Source organism: Tamandua tetradactyla, chromosome 24 (assembly GCF_023851605.1).
Source record: "Tamandua tetradactyla isolate mTamTet1 chromosome 24, mTamTet1.pri, whole genome shotgun sequence".
In the NCBI taxonomy this organism is placed as follows: domain Eukaryota; kingdom Metazoa; phylum Chordata; class Mammalia; order Pilosa; family Myrmecophagidae; genus Tamandua; species Tamandua tetradactyla.
The window spans coordinates 6,895,446-6,914,333 of NC_135350.1; the positions used below are offsets into that span (position 1 = coordinate 6,895,446).

An 18,888-nucleotide genomic window follows, 5' to 3' on the forward strand; every position below is an offset into this window, starting at 1 on the left:
GGTGACATCTACTGGGTCCTTCCCATGTCTAGACACATGCTGTCTGTGTCAGCACCCCACGTGTCTCTATCAACTCTGAAGCAAGTTTTTCCAAGCATCTGCATGTGAGGTTTCTTCAAAATGTTTCCTCTTTTAAAGGACTCCAGCAAACTAACCAAGACCCACCATGAATGGGCATAGTCAATCTCCATCTTTTGGCCATGTCACATTCCCATGGCGATAATCTAATCAAAAAATTTCCACCCTACAGTATTGAATCACAATGCAAGGACGTGGCTTTTTTTGGGCTGCACAACATTTTCAAACTAGCACACAGGCAAACTAACAAAGTTTCAGACAGTTGACCATATGGTGTTATCAGCCAATGGCCCCAAACTCTATTCTTTCTTTTCTTTTAGGGCAAATATTTTCTTAAATGAAAGACTGTATTTCTTGATATTGTTTAGAGATCAGTGACACTTCTACTTTTGTTATCACTGAATATAATAAAAAATTCTCCAGCTCCAATAAGATTTGTTTGACACCATTTTAAATGTTGATTGAACATTTGTTACATATAAAATACTATGCTAGCTGATTCGGGGGTACAAATGAAAATATGAAACAAATTAGGACTGTTCACTTGAAAAGTGCATAGCTTTAGAAGTCATAAGAATGCATACATGTACAAATAAAATATTTTCAGGTGCTGGCAATTTTAATTTTGCATAACATCAGACAGGTAAATTGCTGAGAAATTTTAAATGTTAGAATTAATTTAAAAAGTCCTTATATTTTATGAATTAATCATAAAGGTTTCATGAATTTTACTCTTTCTTATCACATTAATTATATTATTTATATGGTTTCTTTCAATTAAAAACTAAATAGAAGTTGCAGGCATTTTTGGTTAATCAAAGTAGCAGATATTATCAGATGTATTTCAGAGGAAAAGAAAGCAGAAGAACAGTTAAATAGAAGAGAGAATTATTCAGGTACATGTGATTTTGAAAACAGTTAACTTATTTCAGCAAATATGATAAATGTAGCCAATCATGAATGATATCTGAAAGAAATCTGAAAGTAGTGAAATAAAGATAAAGTGCATAGTACTTTCAGAGTTCCCTTGCCTTATAGTTAGCTCTTCTTTTCATATTATTATATTTATCATAACAAACAAGATAACTGTAAGCATTGTCATCATTTCTTTTTTACAACATTAATTTAGTTTTACAAAAAATACATGAGTAGAGTCAACATTAATCGGCAAATGTTTTGGTAGCCCATTTATCATTTTCCCACAGATAGAATAGATAAATAGTATGTGCCTATCATTTTTATGTACTGTCAAAATGAAGTATGATGGAAGCACTTTGCACTTATAAGCATGATTTTTTATTATATTTCACTTTAAAAAATAAGTCAACTGTTATTTTTCTTTAGATTTTCAATTCACACTTCTTTATTATCATAAATAGAAAGAAAAAGTGCAAAATGATATTCTTGGCATCTATTGAATTTCCTTTGTTTCCCTACATAAATTTTCATTAGCACCAACTATCATATATTTGAAGCAGCTTTGTCACCTAATTAAAATGTGCAATATGAATATCTGTCAATGGGCAGTATGGTAAATACAACACAAAATGTGTTTCTGCTCCCATTACTCGAAGTTTATCCTTCCAAATCATTTACTATGGAGATATGTGCTTATACTCCATGTGGAATGATATCCTTGGAGTGTATCTTCCTCAGGTTAGTTTGTTGTGTGTGAATCTTACAATTATATTCGTGGACATTTACTAATTCATGTCCCTTATTTTGTTGGAGTAATCACTTTAAAGCATAAACAAATAGAATTTCCTTTTTTTTTAAAACTCACGTTATAGAAACCAAAACCACAATATGGAGGCAGTTAGAATTTCGGATGCTTGCACATTCACTAATCGATGCTTTTAAGCTCTCAAGCTGTCAGGTTAGCTCAGTCTCAATCTTCACTCAGCCGCTCCAGGGTCTTACTATCAACAAACATGCCAAGTATGATGTGAATTTCTGCTTACTTACCTAGCCAGGGGAATGTTCTAAGAGCTGTAGTTTCTCCTTTTCCATTCCAGGGTCTCCAGGGTTAAAAAGTAGGAGAATCAGTCACACTGCACTACCTCATGTATTTAGCACCTTTGCTTATTCTGGCTGTCAAGACATCAAGTCCCCCCTGCTTAGGAATGATATCTGGGGCATAAACAAGTCACAGTATCTTGTGATATACACACAGTAGGTGCTATCATGCATTTGTTGAAAGAATGAATGAATGTGGACATGGTAACCTATAGATTGTAAGGGTAGGAGATGTTAGGGACATCTAACCCAACCCATTTATCTTAGAAAGAAAATGGATGACACCTAGTAAAGCAATGCTTCACTTGTTCAAATGCACTTGGTTTATTAGGGACAAGTCAGGATTACAGCCCAGATTTTTTTATGCTCAATCTAGTGCAGTTTCAATCACAATATGATGGCAGTATTACACTTAGAAAAATCTATTTCTATCATCAACTATCTCTGTAGAATTATCTTTAGAGATAACTCCTTATTTATGAAGAGATCCACTTATATTAGCATATGTCTGGTGGTAAATTCAATGTCAATGTATTTGACATATATTTTTAAGTATATGCAAAATTTAAAAAACGATCTTTACCTTCATGGAAATTACAAACTATAATGGCTCCTCTTTATGTGTACAAAATGATATATTATAAATTTGTCTTTATATTTATTCTTCTCTATTGACACTCTATACTATATTTGCAACTCTATTATGGCACTTTCAAAACAGTATTACAGATGTTTGTGCCCATGAAATACTGGCTTGCAATCAATAAACTGCAAAATTAACCAAGCTAATTCATATTTGTAAGCCTAGTACCTAATTTAGGATCATAGCCATTGTCAGTAAAATACCCTAATTGATTAAGCACAAATAGAGGTGTGGGTAAGCAAAGGACAATGGAAGGGGAACACTTATTTCTTGGAGAAGGGTAGAGATTTAATGGGGAATGAGAAGCAAGTACAAATGAGAGGCGAAAGCTTCGCAGTTTGCAGAGTAGTTTGGAGTTAAAACAGGTCCTGGAGATGGAAGTGAAGTGATTAAAATATATATGTGTATATATATATTTATATATATTGCCCAATAAAGATTACATCAGAAGTTTTCTTCTTAAGATAGTAACAGGGTTGTGCTGAGGTTAAGAAAGTAATAAGAGAGGGGAACACTGAATAACTTCAAGGTTTTGAAAAGAGTTAAGTCTTCAAAACAAAACTTGTAAAATTTGCTTGTGAGTGAAACACAGAGATAGAAGAAGTAATCAATGAATAATTATTCCAAACCTGGGAAAATGGGATTTCTATAACTGCATATTTTCACTTCTATTTATTGATCTTTTAGCTTTTCCAGTGAAATGTCCAATGCAGTTTTCATCACTTCACAGATGACAGAGAAAAAGCAGACTCCATTATCTTCCTTAATATTTTTCCTAATAAAAATTTGAATTTATTTACTACCATGATCTGTTTCTTTTCCTATTTCAGTAATAATACATTATCTAAACCTTCCAGGAATGCCTCCTAAATATGTAAATATTTACTCGTGATTCTATTTCTTTAATTTACAGTGAGGCACTTCACTGTTTTAATGATACAAGGCTGTCAGACATATTGGTGTTCAAAAACAGTGACATAATCCTTGGATTTTTCCTTTCCTGTCAATCATTGCAAATGCATTCTTGTCAAATGTCAAATTTCCCCACCAACCACATATTGAGGTTCAGTCATGGAAAATCTGCTTACACGAAGTACCCTAAAAGATAAAATAAAATACAATTACAGGGTGGTGCAACAGTGGCTCAGTGACAGAATTCTTACCTGCCATGCAGGAAACCCAGGTTTGACTCAGAGCCTGCCCATGCCAAAAAAAAATAATAATAATAATAAAAATAATACTTTCATACTCTCTGAATCATGATCATCATAAACAAATGTATTTGAAAACCTAACCCAAGAATAACAAAAAGGAAAAAAAAAACAACAGATTTTTGCATGTTCCCTAGATAAATATCTGAAAACTTCAATGTCATAATATGAGTGAATAACACTATAGTAAGCCCACCAATTAACAAGAGTTTAAAAATACAGTTTCTACTGTTCGAGACTGGTCATCTGGATTCCCTGATAGGGTATGCATAATACCACAGAGTCATCTAAGGTACTCTGTGCAGGAATGTACAGTTTTTTGTTTGAAGATACTCACCTCTCCTGGGGCCATTTTTACTGTGTTTCAGGAGAAAACACCAACAATATTAGTTTAAACTTAAATAGGCATGGCTATGATATAGTGGAGAATGCATAGATAGTTAATATAAATGAGACATACTTTGCACATAAAGCAACACACTTGGGCAAGCTACAGTGACTCAGCAGGCGGAGTTCTCACCTGCCATGTGGGAGACCCAGGTTCAATTCCCAGTGCCTGCCCATGCCAAAAAAAAAAAGCAACACTCCTTTGTTTTGTTTTAGAGCTATAATCCCAGATTCACATGGAACCGCGGGACCCTCCCAACCCTCACCCACATCACCCATCTCTGTAATTCATGGTAGTTTTGTGGAAAATTTTGAGAAAGAATCAGATATGAATAAGTGCTAGAGTAGTTGTGTGGAAAGGGTGCTCATGGTGGGTCAATGCACTCAGAAAGGAAAGGCTTTTCTGAAGAACTGAGGGTCTACTATGGGGCACAAGTCAAGGTGGAGTCTTGATAAAGATGGTGTGTCTCAGAGCTTCTCCATGAGGAGTTACTAATGGAGACACTGAGAATAAACATCCTTAGCCTATTGAAATTCCTCATCAGTGGACGTGAATTGGATTTAGCTTTAAATGACCCTGAAAGGCAAAAAATGCAGTCACCAGTATGTGCAATTCAAACATGGAAGAGGACATGTATAAGGCAAGCTTAATAAGCAGCTGACACTTCAAAACAACCCAGCAAGATAGGAAGGAAAAATAATTAAAATTTTAAAACACACCTTTGATAGCAAACTCCTAGGTCTTCAGTGAGGCCAGAACAGCTTCCGTTCTCAAGGTGAGCAGAGGGGAACTAAAGAGGAAACCTGCGACATCTGAAATGTTTGCAATTAACCGCGTACTTTCTTCAACATGAGCACTGGGAAGTTCTAGAGTTTCAGTAAAAACTTTACTTATAGATCTAGACGAATCCTAGTTATGTGGAGAAGGGACACGACCTGAGTGAGGACCATTGATCTTCAGTTGATAACTCCGCAGTGTCCACGACAGTGAGGTGAGGGACTGAGCGAACTACTAAATGAAGCAGTTTTTAGTTAGAAAAAAAGCAATGCAGGTTTGGAATAACGATTTAATAAGGGCAGAAGTTATTTTCATATTTTCTATAAGAATATTGGATTTCAGAAGGAGGTAAGTGATATGATTTTTAAAAATTCATGTTTCTAGTTTAATTGTAAATTTGCAATTTTGACTAATAGAACAGGGAAAAAATCTGGGTTCTCACACACCCTTAAGTAACATGATTTAATCAGAATTTACTACCCTTTCTAAGTCTTGCACGATGCCTCAGGGAACTTCTTTCACCTTATTTATGTCTACTTAAATTTAAGTCTGTCTCTTCACATATTCCATGCACTGAAGCTACCTGCATCCCTTTTACCTGTGTGAGCACTGACTTACATGCATTGTCACGAGATGAGCAATGTAATCCAAGCTGCCTAAAGGAGATCTCTAACTTTAACTAAATTTCTGTTTCAAAGTTTAATTATATCTATTGTGCTTGATACTGAAAACATCATATTGCTGTTTTACATCAGTTTCAGATTTCCCGGAACCATCAGATTGGAGAAGAATGAAAAAGGATATAATTGCCTTGCAATTTCCTGATTTTTAGAAATTAAAATAATACCAACAGAAAAAATTATGAAAGTGCATGAAAACCTTTTATGTTTTCTTGAGAAGACCCTTTGGCCTTTATAATCATGACAAAAATTTCACACTCACATATGCACACATGCACACACATGCACACACATTCACATATACACAATTTAATTGCAGCGGCAACCCTGGCTTTGAATTCCAAATCTGCAGCTAACTTGCTGTGCGACCTTCAGCAAGATCTAAATAAAGCACCTTATGTCTCAGCTTCCCCAGCTATCAAGAAGGGATAATGATATCTGTCTTGCTGACTTGCCAAGAGGATTAGAAATAATCTATGTAAAGCAGGTGTCTAGAATATAGAAGGTGATCAATAAGAGTTAGAAATTATGTTTGCTGTTACTCAGATATTCAGACAATATAAGGAAAGTTGAAGTAGGTAAAGTCAAAACAAACATTTCCAGAAGATAAAATACAATATGCAAACACTCTTTTAATAAAGTTCTGATTAACAGACAGAAGGAAAACCATGCCGTGAAAAAAAGGTGACACCAGAAATCTGGGCATCTGGAAAACCCTAAAATAGCATAAAATAGAAGAAGCACAGTTAGAAAGAAAGACAACCTGCCTAGATTGAGGATAACAAATGCTGTCTACTGTAAGATACCAACAGGAAAAAGTGAAGTAGTACAGATCGAATTTTTAGTATTCAAAACCATTTGGTACAGCAAGCATTGTAATATTTTAGCATTCAGATAATCTCATTTGATGGCTTATAAACTCTAATCAGTATCACTTCCTGAGAAAGTTTAGCTAAAAATGCTAGTATTTTTGGCGACTACAGACAGGTATGTTTGTCCATACTCTGTGTGTTATAGGCAAAGACAACTCTTTTCAAGGCTTTTACTGAATCTAACTATTTCACTGAACACCGTATTTCACCAGTTTTGTCAGCAGATATTAGGATAGGAAAGAAATGCATAATGCAATAAGGAGGTAAGTGGCTTAGCTGAACTTACAGAGCCAGGAAAAGATCTCTCAAGGAGCACTTAGACTTTCTACAGTGGCACTGAACATGTGCTGTTTGCCCTTCCAGATTTGCTAAGCAAAAGGGAGCCTTTATTTGAGCAAATATAGAACACTTTCGCTGAGGTTTGTTCTTTCCTGGGCTCTTTCCATGGAAGCTGAATACATATAGATCATAGTGACTGCCTTCCTATCACTTAAAACTTAAACTATAATCAAGAAACCAAGTCCTTTGCAAATGGCACAATATGTAATAATATAAAGAAAATGAAGCTCTGAGGTGAGAGTATGAGTGAACAGTAAGAAATAGATTCTGGACTTGTGATGACAGTTAGCCCGGGAAGAAAGGAATCTGTGAACTTTTTTCCCCTAGGAGTTTGGGAAGCAAAATGTCTACACAATTCACCGTGTGCTAGTTTGCAAATACACATCACGACATTGTTCATGAATATTACTAAATATTCACTATCCACGTCCTAAGAAAGCCATTCAGTCAGTCATTCAATACACAAATATTTATCAACACCTCTTTGTTTTAGGCTGTAGCGTGAGATCCCTGTCTTCAGAGAGCTTACATTCTGGTTAAAATAAGAAGCCTAAAAAGATATACACAAGTGAATAACATTATTTCAGGTACTGAAATGCAATGAAGAAAATATGCCAGGAAACTGTCATAGAGAGACAGGAGTGAAAGGCAGCTTTGGTTATGATCATAAAAGAGCTCTTAGATGGGTGACATTTGAGTTGAGAACTGAATAATGAAAAGTACTAAAGCTATTGATTGGATAAGATACAGGAGTCAGGCACCAAAGTTAACCCAGAAAGAAATTTAATTACAATGATGAACAGGGATTTTAGTTCATCTGTTAGGAAAGCCTGTATGTCCTCAAGCCTGCCTAAAGAAACTCTAAGCTATTTCCCTACTAAGTAGCTCTCAAATCCTAGAAGACCAGTCATATAACTGTGTGAGATAACATTTCTTTCTTGGAGGGGCATCACTCGTAAGTACCAGTGTGTTCTGACAATGGACGAGAAGGCTTCTCTCAGCATATAAACTTATAATAAATCAGTCCGTCAGTAAGTCTAACCTCTTCCTATTACTGCAATTGCCTAGTTAATATGGAAAGGAAAAGAAAAGGCAAATATGGAACCACTTGAACAGCACTCTCACTTCTACCTTGCATGATTCCATCATTTTAAATATCTTAATTCATTTACTCTTCCTAACCACCATGTGAGGTAGATACTATCAATTGTTATTTTACAGATAAGGAAACTGATTACCAGAAAGCATGGAAAGTTGATTAAGACCCAGGTCGTCTTCCTTCTAGACTTCAACACTCTTAATTGTGCTATGCTGTTTCTCTAAAATGAATAGGAAAGGCCTATGGCCAATATCAGCTTGAGCAAGAAAAATCAGCAAAATGTTGACTATGAATTGGAGGAATAAGAGCACTGCACAGAAAAAAAATATTGAAAGATTCAGAGGCAAGCATGAGTTCTTCTGTGATAATGAATGCAATACATCTGAAGCACTGGACTGGTGTTAGCGATTGTTAACTTCAAGAAATGCTATTCAAAGTTGGGTCTCTGGACTGACCCAAATTGTTATGTTGCTGATTCACTATGAGATAGAAAGTTTGTATCAGAAGTTAAACTGGCCATAATAACACTATGTACACTGCTTGCTTACTTAAGCTGAAATTTGTTTGTTCTGGTTTTTTTTTTGTTTTTTTTTTTTTTTTTTTTTGCTCATGGCAGGTCTTTCTTATTGAAGCAAGCAGTGTATTAATTTACATTCTGGAACAAACTCCTTATCTTCTCATGGACAAGTATTTGGAAAAACGTCTAGTTAGAGTGTCAGCTATGTTGCTGTAATGAAGAGGATCAAAAACCAGTGGCTAAATAAATGGAAAGGTGTTTCTGTCTCACGTAACTATCCAATTCAGGCAGGCAGTCTAGGACAGGCAGACAGCTCTGTTCCACATGGTCATCCAGGGCCCCAGGCTGGCAGATTCCTCAATATATGGCTTCTACCTTAAGGCAGTTGCTACAATCATAGCCATTTCTCAGCTGGAAGTGAGACAGGGGAAATTCAGGGCAAATGGTTTTGTTCTTAAAAGAGCATCATTGTGTCTCACTTTTATTGAACTGAAATTATTCCATGAACATACCTAACTTCAAGAGAGGCTGTGAAATGCAATCTCTAGCTGGGAACCCATATACTAAGCAAAATAGGAACCATTGTACCTCTAAAGTAAGAAATGGGGAGTAGACAGTTAAGTCAGTCATCTGTGCCATAGTGAAAAAAATGTGGTTACAGAATTCAAGATAAGGCTAGATTATGGAGGACTTTAAATTTGCATGTACTGGATTAAAAGATTGCAGAAAAATAGAGACATCAGTTAAATAAAATAAAATTTCAGTTATATAAAATTGATAAGGAATGTCAAGTTTATTGAGTCATAATTAACTCCTTTTATTGTACTCTCTTCTTTTAGTGCCATATAATCATTTCCTCTCTTAAAAAAAATTCAAGGAAGGAAGAGAGGAGAATAGAGAAATTATTTAATGACCATTCAAATGGAACAGAAGGCTTCATTTTCACATTCCTTAATTGAACTTTGGAAATTTAGTATTTCTTGAAAGTTATCCTCTTTTAATTGAATATATATTCAATTGGATAATTTATATTCTGTGCTGGAATGGAATGATGTCGAGAAGTCTATAGTCTTGCAGCACCTGTTTTTGTAAATTGGTCAAAAGACATAACAGGAAATAACTTTTTGACAAGTTTTATTTTAAAATACATTTATCAAAGAAAGTTACCCTGAATGCAAAATGATAGTCAAAATATTTTGTTTCTAAAAGTTAGATATTTTACATCAAAAAATACTATTGAAAATACCTCCTATTGAATAGCGTTTTCTCTGAATTAACTACCCTATAGAGTAATTATTTCCCCAGATATAAAATATAATGGCCTACAGGGAAGATTCAAGTGAAAGTATCGACATTTTAAAATTTATTAACAATGAAATACAGCTTTAAAAGGATTGAAGGAAATTTTATGGAAAAGGAAAACATAGTAAGATCACTGCAAACAATTGTTCTCAGAAGCACTTTAGTGACATGCTATTAGAGAAAGGGGTGGCTAAAGAAATAAAGTAAATAAATACAAACTGTAAATGAGTATTCAGCATAGGTCATTTTAAATATGACGATAATAAATGCAAAAAGAAAATTTGCTTTAATGTCCAGATTTATGTTATTTTTACAAATAATTTTATTTGTAAAATAGTTTTTGAATATAATTATTGCCTAGAACATCAATAGAATAAACCTATTTGTCAGTCAACAAATATTTCCAAAAATGTATGATTTTCATTTTAAGAGCCCTTTAAATGATCTAAAGTGTCCTGCTTTGGAAGAGAAATTATGCAGCTACCCAAATGGAAGGGATGGAGACTGAACAGGAGGAGAAGGCTGAGATGGGGACAAAATTGGACTGGTGGCTACGTTGGATAGGTTGGGTCTGAAATTTCCTCACTTCCTCTGTATGGCAATGTCACAAATGCATTTTAAAATATAAGTTTAGAACTCAGGAGAGAGGTAGGGGTTAGAAATATTGATATGCTGCTATCAGCTTATTGGAGTAGTAGCAAAGCTGTTCTCTCAACAGACAATAGCATGTACTGTGAAAAAAAATAGAAAGGAAAGAAAAGCAGATGTTGATCAAGTCTTAAGTTCAAGGATAGCATTCTAGCCTCTAGGGATAGAAATATGAAAACTTTAGTGTTGAGCACCATTATCTGATAAACCTTGGTCAAACCAGGTTAAGCCATGTCAAAGACTCTGGTATAACGGCACAAAGCATAAACTCAGAAATAGTAGAATTTCAACTATTAGAACCTAGTTGAGCATCGTAAGAGGATGCGAGCCTGATCAACTTGACACTGAGCACCAGTCCTGAAGGAAGGGAAGGCACCAATACTCTATAAAGAAAAGATCTGGGAATCAGAAAAGCAGAGTGGGGCCCAACTCCTAGCTCTAAGGTATCAGGCAACAATCTGACCCATCTTTTAAATGATTTTTAGGTAACAGAGCCAGACAATGAAATCACAGTAAGATTAGTTCTCCTTTCTCGTAGAATCCATGTGATGATAAACGACACAAAGACATTTGGTCCAGAGAGAAAACTTGTGACCACTTACCAAAGTTTCTTGTGATTGGGCCACAAAAAACAGGTAAGATTAGCCAATTCTGTAGCTTACTTTTCTTTAAATCATGAAATGTATTGCCAAGTGGTATCATTAGATTAGGTTTCACTTTGTGAAATATTTAGACGTTTGCATAAGTTCATTATTTGAACTGACTTTGATGACCATGCATCAGTTTTATACTAGGAAACTGGACTGGAACCATTGATAGGACTTAAGCATTAAATTCTTTAAATGTAAAATTTAAAATCATTCCCTAAGATGTGTCAAATTTTCAAAAACTTAAGAATTTATATGTCACCGTTGTGATGCCAGATTTTTTATTTATATTTTTTGTGGATTTGCTGAATTTACTTGTGAATTAAGTTTTTTAAAAGTGTGTGGACCTAACTGAAACTATTTTACTCCACACATTGACCTGAAATTGCTACTTTTATTCAGAAGCAATTTTTTTAACACCTCAAAACTTTAATGTGTAGTGAAAGTACATGCTCAGAGGAAGATGGGAGCAGGCATTCTCCAAAGGAAAAGCCTCAATTGATTTTTTTTGGAGTTGACAAATATCCACACATGTACAGTTCAACTGTATTATACACTGTCTCACATTATCATTACATAATTGTTTATTCATCACCATGATCATTGTTAAAACATTTGCATTACTCAGTAAATGAAATAAAAAAAAGAACTCTTACATTCCATAGCCCTTACCCCTCCCTCTCATTGACTCAGAGTATTTCAATCTACCCAGTTTTTACCCTTTTACCCCCATTATTTATTTATTTATTTATTTATTTATTTATTTATTTATTTATTATTTATTATTTATTTATTTATTTTACATAGGCAGGTACCAGGAATCAAACCCAAGTCTCCCCATGGCAGGCCAGAACTCTGCCTGCTGAGCTGCCGTGGCCTGCCCTATTTTTAAAAATATTTTTATCATCTGTCCATACCTTGGATAAAAGGAGCATCAGACACCAGGTTTTCATAATCACACAGTCACACTGTAAAAGCTAGATAGTTATACAGTCTTCTTCAAGAATCAAGGCTACTGGAACACAGCTCAGCAGCTCCAGGTACTTCCCTCTAGCCACTCCAATAATCATAAACTAAAACAGGATATCTATATGTGTTAGAATAACCTCCCAACTCTGTTTGAAATCTCTCAGCCATTGAAGTTTTACTTGGTTTCATTTCTGTCTTACCCTTTTGGTCAAGAAGTCTTTCTCATTCCCATGATGCTGGGTCTTGGCTCATCCCTGGGAGTCAGGTCCCGCATGGCCGGGGAGATTTCCACCCCCGGGAGTCAGGTCCCGCATGGCTGGGGAGATTTACACCCCCGGGGGTCAGGCCCCGCATGGTCAGGGAGATTTACACCCCCGGGGGTCAGGTCCCGCATGGCCGGGGAGATTTCCACCCCCGGGGAGTCAGGTCCCGCACGGCCGGGGAGATTTCCACCCCCGGGGAGTCAGGTCCCGCACGGCCGGGGAGATTTCCACCCCCGGGGGTCGTGTCCCATGTATGGGGGAAGGCAGTGAGAGAGAGGCCACATCTGAGCACCTAAAGAGATCCTCTGGGTGTGACTTTTAGGCATAATTATCAGTAGACTTAGCCTCTCCTAAGCTTCGTGGGGGTGAGCCCCAAGACTGACGCTCAGCCTATTGAGTTGGTTGTTTCGCTGTTTACAAGAATATCAGGAATTTCTCATATAGGGAAGTTCAATATTTCCTCCTTTCTCCCCAGTCCCCCAAGACATCTTTGTGAGTACTTTTTTATTCTCTGCCCAAATTACTCTGGGATATATCAGAGCATCACACTAACTTGTAAAAATCAACAAGATCTCACACCCTATTCAAGATTCCATGTAATTAAGGTGTTCAAGTTCACTGGCCATGCAAGTGCTATTAGATAACGTACTACCCAAAATATAAATTTTGCACCACATAAACATCTCTCCCTTTGGTCTCGCACAGAGGTTGACGTTTGAAAATATGGGCCATGCCCTCCTTTACCCTGTATTCTGATTTATCTTAGTCCTATCTAGACAGCTTCATTCACATCTCTAGTCAAAATAGATCACTTATTCAGCTTTTTTTTACAGTCGCTCTTCAGAGCCACTTTTAATTTAAAATATTTTATAAGTTTTTCTTTTTTTTTCTTTTTAAAATAATCATTAGGTACAAAAATATGGTTTGGACCTCTTTTTGGATATACCTGAGCTTCATCAGGCATTTTTTTCCTTAGTATTTTCTCATGTGCTGAAGGACAACTGTCTAAAAAAAAGTGTAGTGAAAGAGATTGAAAGTACTTCAGCAATGATGTGACACTTTCAATTAGAATATTTTATACTTTCTTCAGTACGTGACAGTTTTATACACTTTGCTCATATTCTGATTAATTAACGTTGTTATTGAGTTGATGTATTTTGAATTCACTAGTAGGGCTGGAAACGTTATCACTGAGCGCACAACCATAACACAGCACAAGGAGTCACAATAAATAAGCCTGACTAGGGCGAAGATATTTGAAAAACAAGCAAGTAGATCATTTTAAAAGTTGTAGGCAAAATTTCCAGACTATTAGATTTGGGTTGTTGAAATCTTTTCTTCCTTGAGGAGTATAAATTTTATTACAACAGTACGTTACACATGTGCAGCAAGGGAAGGAAACAGTATGTATTTTCATATCTATCATTCTTTCCATTGTTGTTTAAAATGTGTATTCATTTTCTATCTACTCCCTTACAGCAGTGTCAACTCTGGAATAGCTATTAAAGAAAGAAAACCTTCTTGTGCCGTAAAATTATTTAAAAATTTAATTTAAAGGCATATCCTCTATCATTTGCATTAAATATTATTATTTCTTAGTCCTGCTAGAAAATTACAGGTTAGTAAGTATAAATGTATTTTTTCTTCTTGTTGTTTCTATTTATAAAGAAGATAAGATACACTTTTTTAGTTTACCATTTAACCAAACAGTAGGGGAGTGAAAAAGTTCTTAGCTAGTTTGGCTTTTCCAAGGCAAACAAACAAGGAGTTAAAATGAAAAAAATCGAATGATAGTAGTAAGATTTTTTATATACTTTGAAAATGTTTTTCTTATATGAAAATGGTTATGATCATTAGAATCCACTCAATTATACATGTCTGAAGTCTTATTTTGCTGTCCTTAATTGCTTCAGTTGGCAAAACTCCCACTGTTGTCAGAGGCTGTTAGTTCCCTAGAGGGGGTCATGGATAAGAATCTGGGGGGGTGGGGGGGAGGACTAAGAATCTAGCTCTGAAGTCAAAGTTGACTTTAAGCAAGTTAAATATGCATCCCTTACCATAAACATGAGGTACAAAAAGTGGTCCTCAAATTTCTGTTTACTCAGTTGTGAGGTGAGAATGAAAAGACAGGGCATGAACTTGGATATTTCACTTATCCATTCTTGAATCCCTGAAGGGATTTCTGCCAACCGAAAATAGGTGTCATCTAGGGGGTTGGGGGTGAAGAAAAGACAAATAGGCTGGGAGTATAAATAGCCTTGGTTTTAAGGCACTCAGTTTAAATTGTTGTCCAACTCTTTGAACAGTTAAACATCTTTCATGACCCAGAGTCAGATTTTGAGATTACCAGCCTAAGAGATGATTTCTAAAAGGACTAAATTTTGCACAAAAATTATAAGTGCATAATTTTTGACCTTCAACCTTCCAAAAGATCAGTGTTCTTATCATCAATATTAATTTCTCATGATTTGACCAGCTTGAGAGGAGAAGTTGGCTGTATAAAAATAAAGTTTCTCTTAGGGTAATGCAAAACTTGAGGTCTGTTCCAATTCCTGCACAACATTTATTTATATAGAATTAAAAATGAATGTTAACGATAGTCATTGAAAACTTACATGACTAAAAATATACACTTTGGGTGGTGGACCCAGATTTTTTATGGCTGAATTTCTAAATCTCACACCACATGTCTACTGTCCCTAGTTGAAAGTGCTTTTCCTCTCTTCCTGGCAGATGCTTCCTAATGTCCCTTCAGTGTCTGAGGACATGAAGGTAGAAGGCTCAGATCATGAAAGCTTTGACTTTCTGTAGCCCAGGGGAGATCTGGGTACAATCCTGTGATCATCAGTGTGATTAAACATTGGTATTTGCTATTGAGGTTATAAAATATCTATTTTTGGAAAGTCAGCAACAATTCAGAAATATTCCTTTATCTGTGCCCCAGATCCCTCTGCTCTCAATACTTCAGGGTATTAAAGTATCAATTTTCTCAGCTCTATTGTGTCTTAAAAATCTCTTTCATTCTTTCTAATGTTTCATTCTCATCCTCACTTAAACATCTTTAGTACACTTTGAAAATGTATTAAAAAGAAACTTTCTGGATCCCATATTCTCTGGTAGTTACAATTCTATTTCTAATTCATTTCTTCTCCTTGGAACACTTTCTCCTCCTTGCATATTTTCTCTTTTTAGAGCTCATAATATTTGCAGAAGCAAATCAAATCTCTCCTTCAGGATTCATATCAGCCCTCATAATTTTCACATTTTATATTTCAGTGTATTTGAGATATTTCTTCTTCTTAATTATTTGGGCCTTTAATTTATTACTTAACCAGTTTTGTCTCCTTTAATTTACTGAGTTTATATGGCACTGTAGTAGACATAATATTCAGCAAACATATTTGGCTAGTTTGATTTAATAAATGATTTGGATTTGACCATTAACTAAGGATCAACCATGTTCATTTACTGTGCTGGGTGCTAGAAACAGAGGCACCCTATGGATTAGCCACTCATGTACTCTGAGGGATAACTGAGCCACATGGTTTCTGAAGTTCATCCTTAGATTTGGCATCAGTCTGCTTTTCTTTGCCTATTACTAATGTTCAATTGGGCGTGTAAGTAGATAAAATCATAGAGATTAATAGAAGAATATTCAGAACGTTGCTACATGAAATGTACCCTAATTGATTTTGGAGAAGTCATTGGATGCTGGGAATAAATGGTCATTTGAATATTATTTTTGAGCAGGAAATATGCTAAATCATATTTTATCACCATATAATCTTTTGCCTTCTTTTTCTTTATTAGGAACAACTGCACTTTATTTATTTCTTCTTATGCACCCCTCCATCATTAGCAATCTTCCCAGTCCAAAAACATTTGAAGAAGTTCAATTCTTTAATGGGAACAACTATCACAAGGGAATTGATTGGTAAGACAAATAACAAAAAGTAAAGTCCATCATTAATACATATCAAATCACAGCAAAGCAATTATACATGTCCACATGGCATCTGCATAATTACAGAATAAATTTGTTATGCTTAATTCTATCACAGTGAATTAGAAATTAATTTATAGTGATGATAGGTTTAATCAGTGTTGCTCATAATTTTATGTGGACATTGCAATAATGATAATATTTTTCTGGTAAATTAATATGATTGAATAAAGAACATCATGGGATATTTTTCATCAGAATCATTCATAAAGATATTTAAAATTCTCCTTATGAATGTTGTTATCTTTCTGTGCTGAGAATTTTTCTTTTTTGTGAAATGATCCATTTCCACAAAGATGCTTAAAGAAACAAATAAATCAGAAGTTTTGTTTGATTTTATATTCAGCAACATATCTCTTCATTAACTACATAACCTCTATATATTATAGTATAATATAGTCTGATATTTGTCATGTAAATCATAACAAAACATTTTCAAAGCCATATCCATCTAGTCATACAGCTATGTAAGAGATATATCCATTTGCATTTGTTGAGGTATGAAGAAAAGTCAATGTTTTCCCTAAGCAGAAATAGAATGAATGTGATATTGGAACTGAACTCACTCTAGCGCTTTTTTCCTAGCTCTGTCTCAAATTTCTATGACAATATGAGCCTGACTTCAAAGTCCCAAGAATATAAGGCAAATCTCACCCTGGGGAAAATTCTCTTTAATATATACATCTGCAGCCTGTAACTTCATGTGTCATTACCACACATGAGCCAGTCTTCGATTTAAAGCCCACCCCTTTTAGGCATGGCTTTGACTAGGACAGGGCAGGGCCAAGACCAGAGAACAGGTTTGGCCTCCTGTGAGCACAGATCCTTCCACTCTGCACCTAGGACATTACCATTCTACTTCATTGTGAAAGGCTGTATAACTTCTGGAATTGTATGGAGGTTACTAAACACAGAAGATTAATACGCTTTTCTCTATGAGCTCAGATAGAACACAAGCTCTTAAGCAGGAATATGTGAGTCTTCACCACTCCACATTTGGGAAGCATAACAAATAGCAGAGGAGGAAAATAAGTGTTTTTATATGAATTCTTAATTGCTCTCATTATTTATTTCTAGAACATCTGAGGGCTGGAGAAGTGATGAGCTGTAAGGAGGGTTAAACATATAATTAAAGCCTTGCACTGAATTAACCTCAGAACATATTGATTCTATAATCTACACCCAGAGGAACATTCTGACGGCATATGGAAGAGTGAACCTACCAAGACACCACAGGATCCACTGGCAGGAAAGATTTCTTTAATTACCCTGAATAGACTATAATGTGTTCACATTGCTACACATACTACAAATTATGCAGAAATTAAAAAGAGGAGAACAGCTATGCCCTAATTTGCTTAGTATTTAATTGCTATTCTGACACATTCCCTCCTCTCTTATGCCCTTTAATCTTAATTTTGAAATCTTTGCATTCCAGTTTGCAAACAAGATTTTACTATTTTAAAATATCTATATAGGGGAATTTGTTGTTTACCTGATTTTTCTGGGTTTCATTTTTGATAGCACAGGTCAGCCCATATCTAAAGGATTTTTCACTCTATCCCTCATCAATCTACCTATTCCTTGTCGCTACTTCTTCTACCTAAAATGGATCATTAGAACAATAATGTTTTCACATTCAAAACATTATTATACTATCAATAATTACATTTCATGATCCAGGTAATTTAAGTAAGTGTAAAAATGTGCTAATTATTTTATATACTGAATATAGCAGGGAAAAAATTGAAACGTCACATTAATTCATTGTCACACACTTCCTTTAGGTATATGGACTTTTTTCCTACTCCATCCAACCTTACAAGTGGCTTTCTATTTGAGAAGAGTGCGAATTACTTCCACTCAGAAGAAGCTCCTAAAAGAGCTGCATCTCTGGTCCCCAAGGCCAAGATCATCACCATCCTCATCGACCCGTCAGACCGGGCATACTCCTGGTACCAGGTATGAAGCAGCAAAATATATCGTCAAAAGCATTGAGTCACAGCATGTAGCAATGGCAAAACCTGAACAGAAAGCCCAAATATAAAGAGTTAGAAGTAAAAACAGCTAATCCAAAAACTAACTAAATAAATAAGAGCTCAATATTTCACTCATGCCAAGTTGGGTAAGGAATTTTAGGCACAGAATAAAAAAAAAAAATCACATGTCCAAGAATTGTTACATTGACTAAACCATATAAACGTGTAGAAAGTTGGTATGGCGTAAATCAGTAAAATTAAAGGTAAAGATCTAAGGGGGGATATCTTTAACAAATACTTAGGAAATGCTTTATTGCCCTTAATTTGTAAAATAAACACCTACGAACCGATAAAAGAAAATAAATCTACTATCTCACTAGAAAATTGAGCAAGATGAACAAAATACTATCTGCATAGAAAATTCACACACGAAAAAAGTGCAACTGGTCAGCTTTTA

General features: G+C 35.3%; 1 protein-coding gene across 1 annotated transcript in view; it reads left to right on the top strand.

Moving 5' to 3' along the window:
• The window catches only part of LOC143668424 (bifunctional heparan sulfate N-deacetylase/N-sulfotransferase 4), a 304,009-nt gene that overhangs the window by 258,379 nt on the left and 26,742 nt on the right, over window positions 1–18,888 (top strand). The window contains exons 8-10 of the mRNA XM_077143213.1: window positions 11,109–11,205; window positions 16,260–16,383; window positions 18,240–18,414. Of these exons, the coding sequence (XP_076999328.1) occupies window positions 11,109–11,205; window positions 16,260–16,383; window positions 18,240–18,414 (396 nt within the window). The remainder of the gene's footprint in view (window positions 1–11,108; window positions 11,206–16,259; window positions 16,384–18,239; window positions 18,415–18,888) is intronic.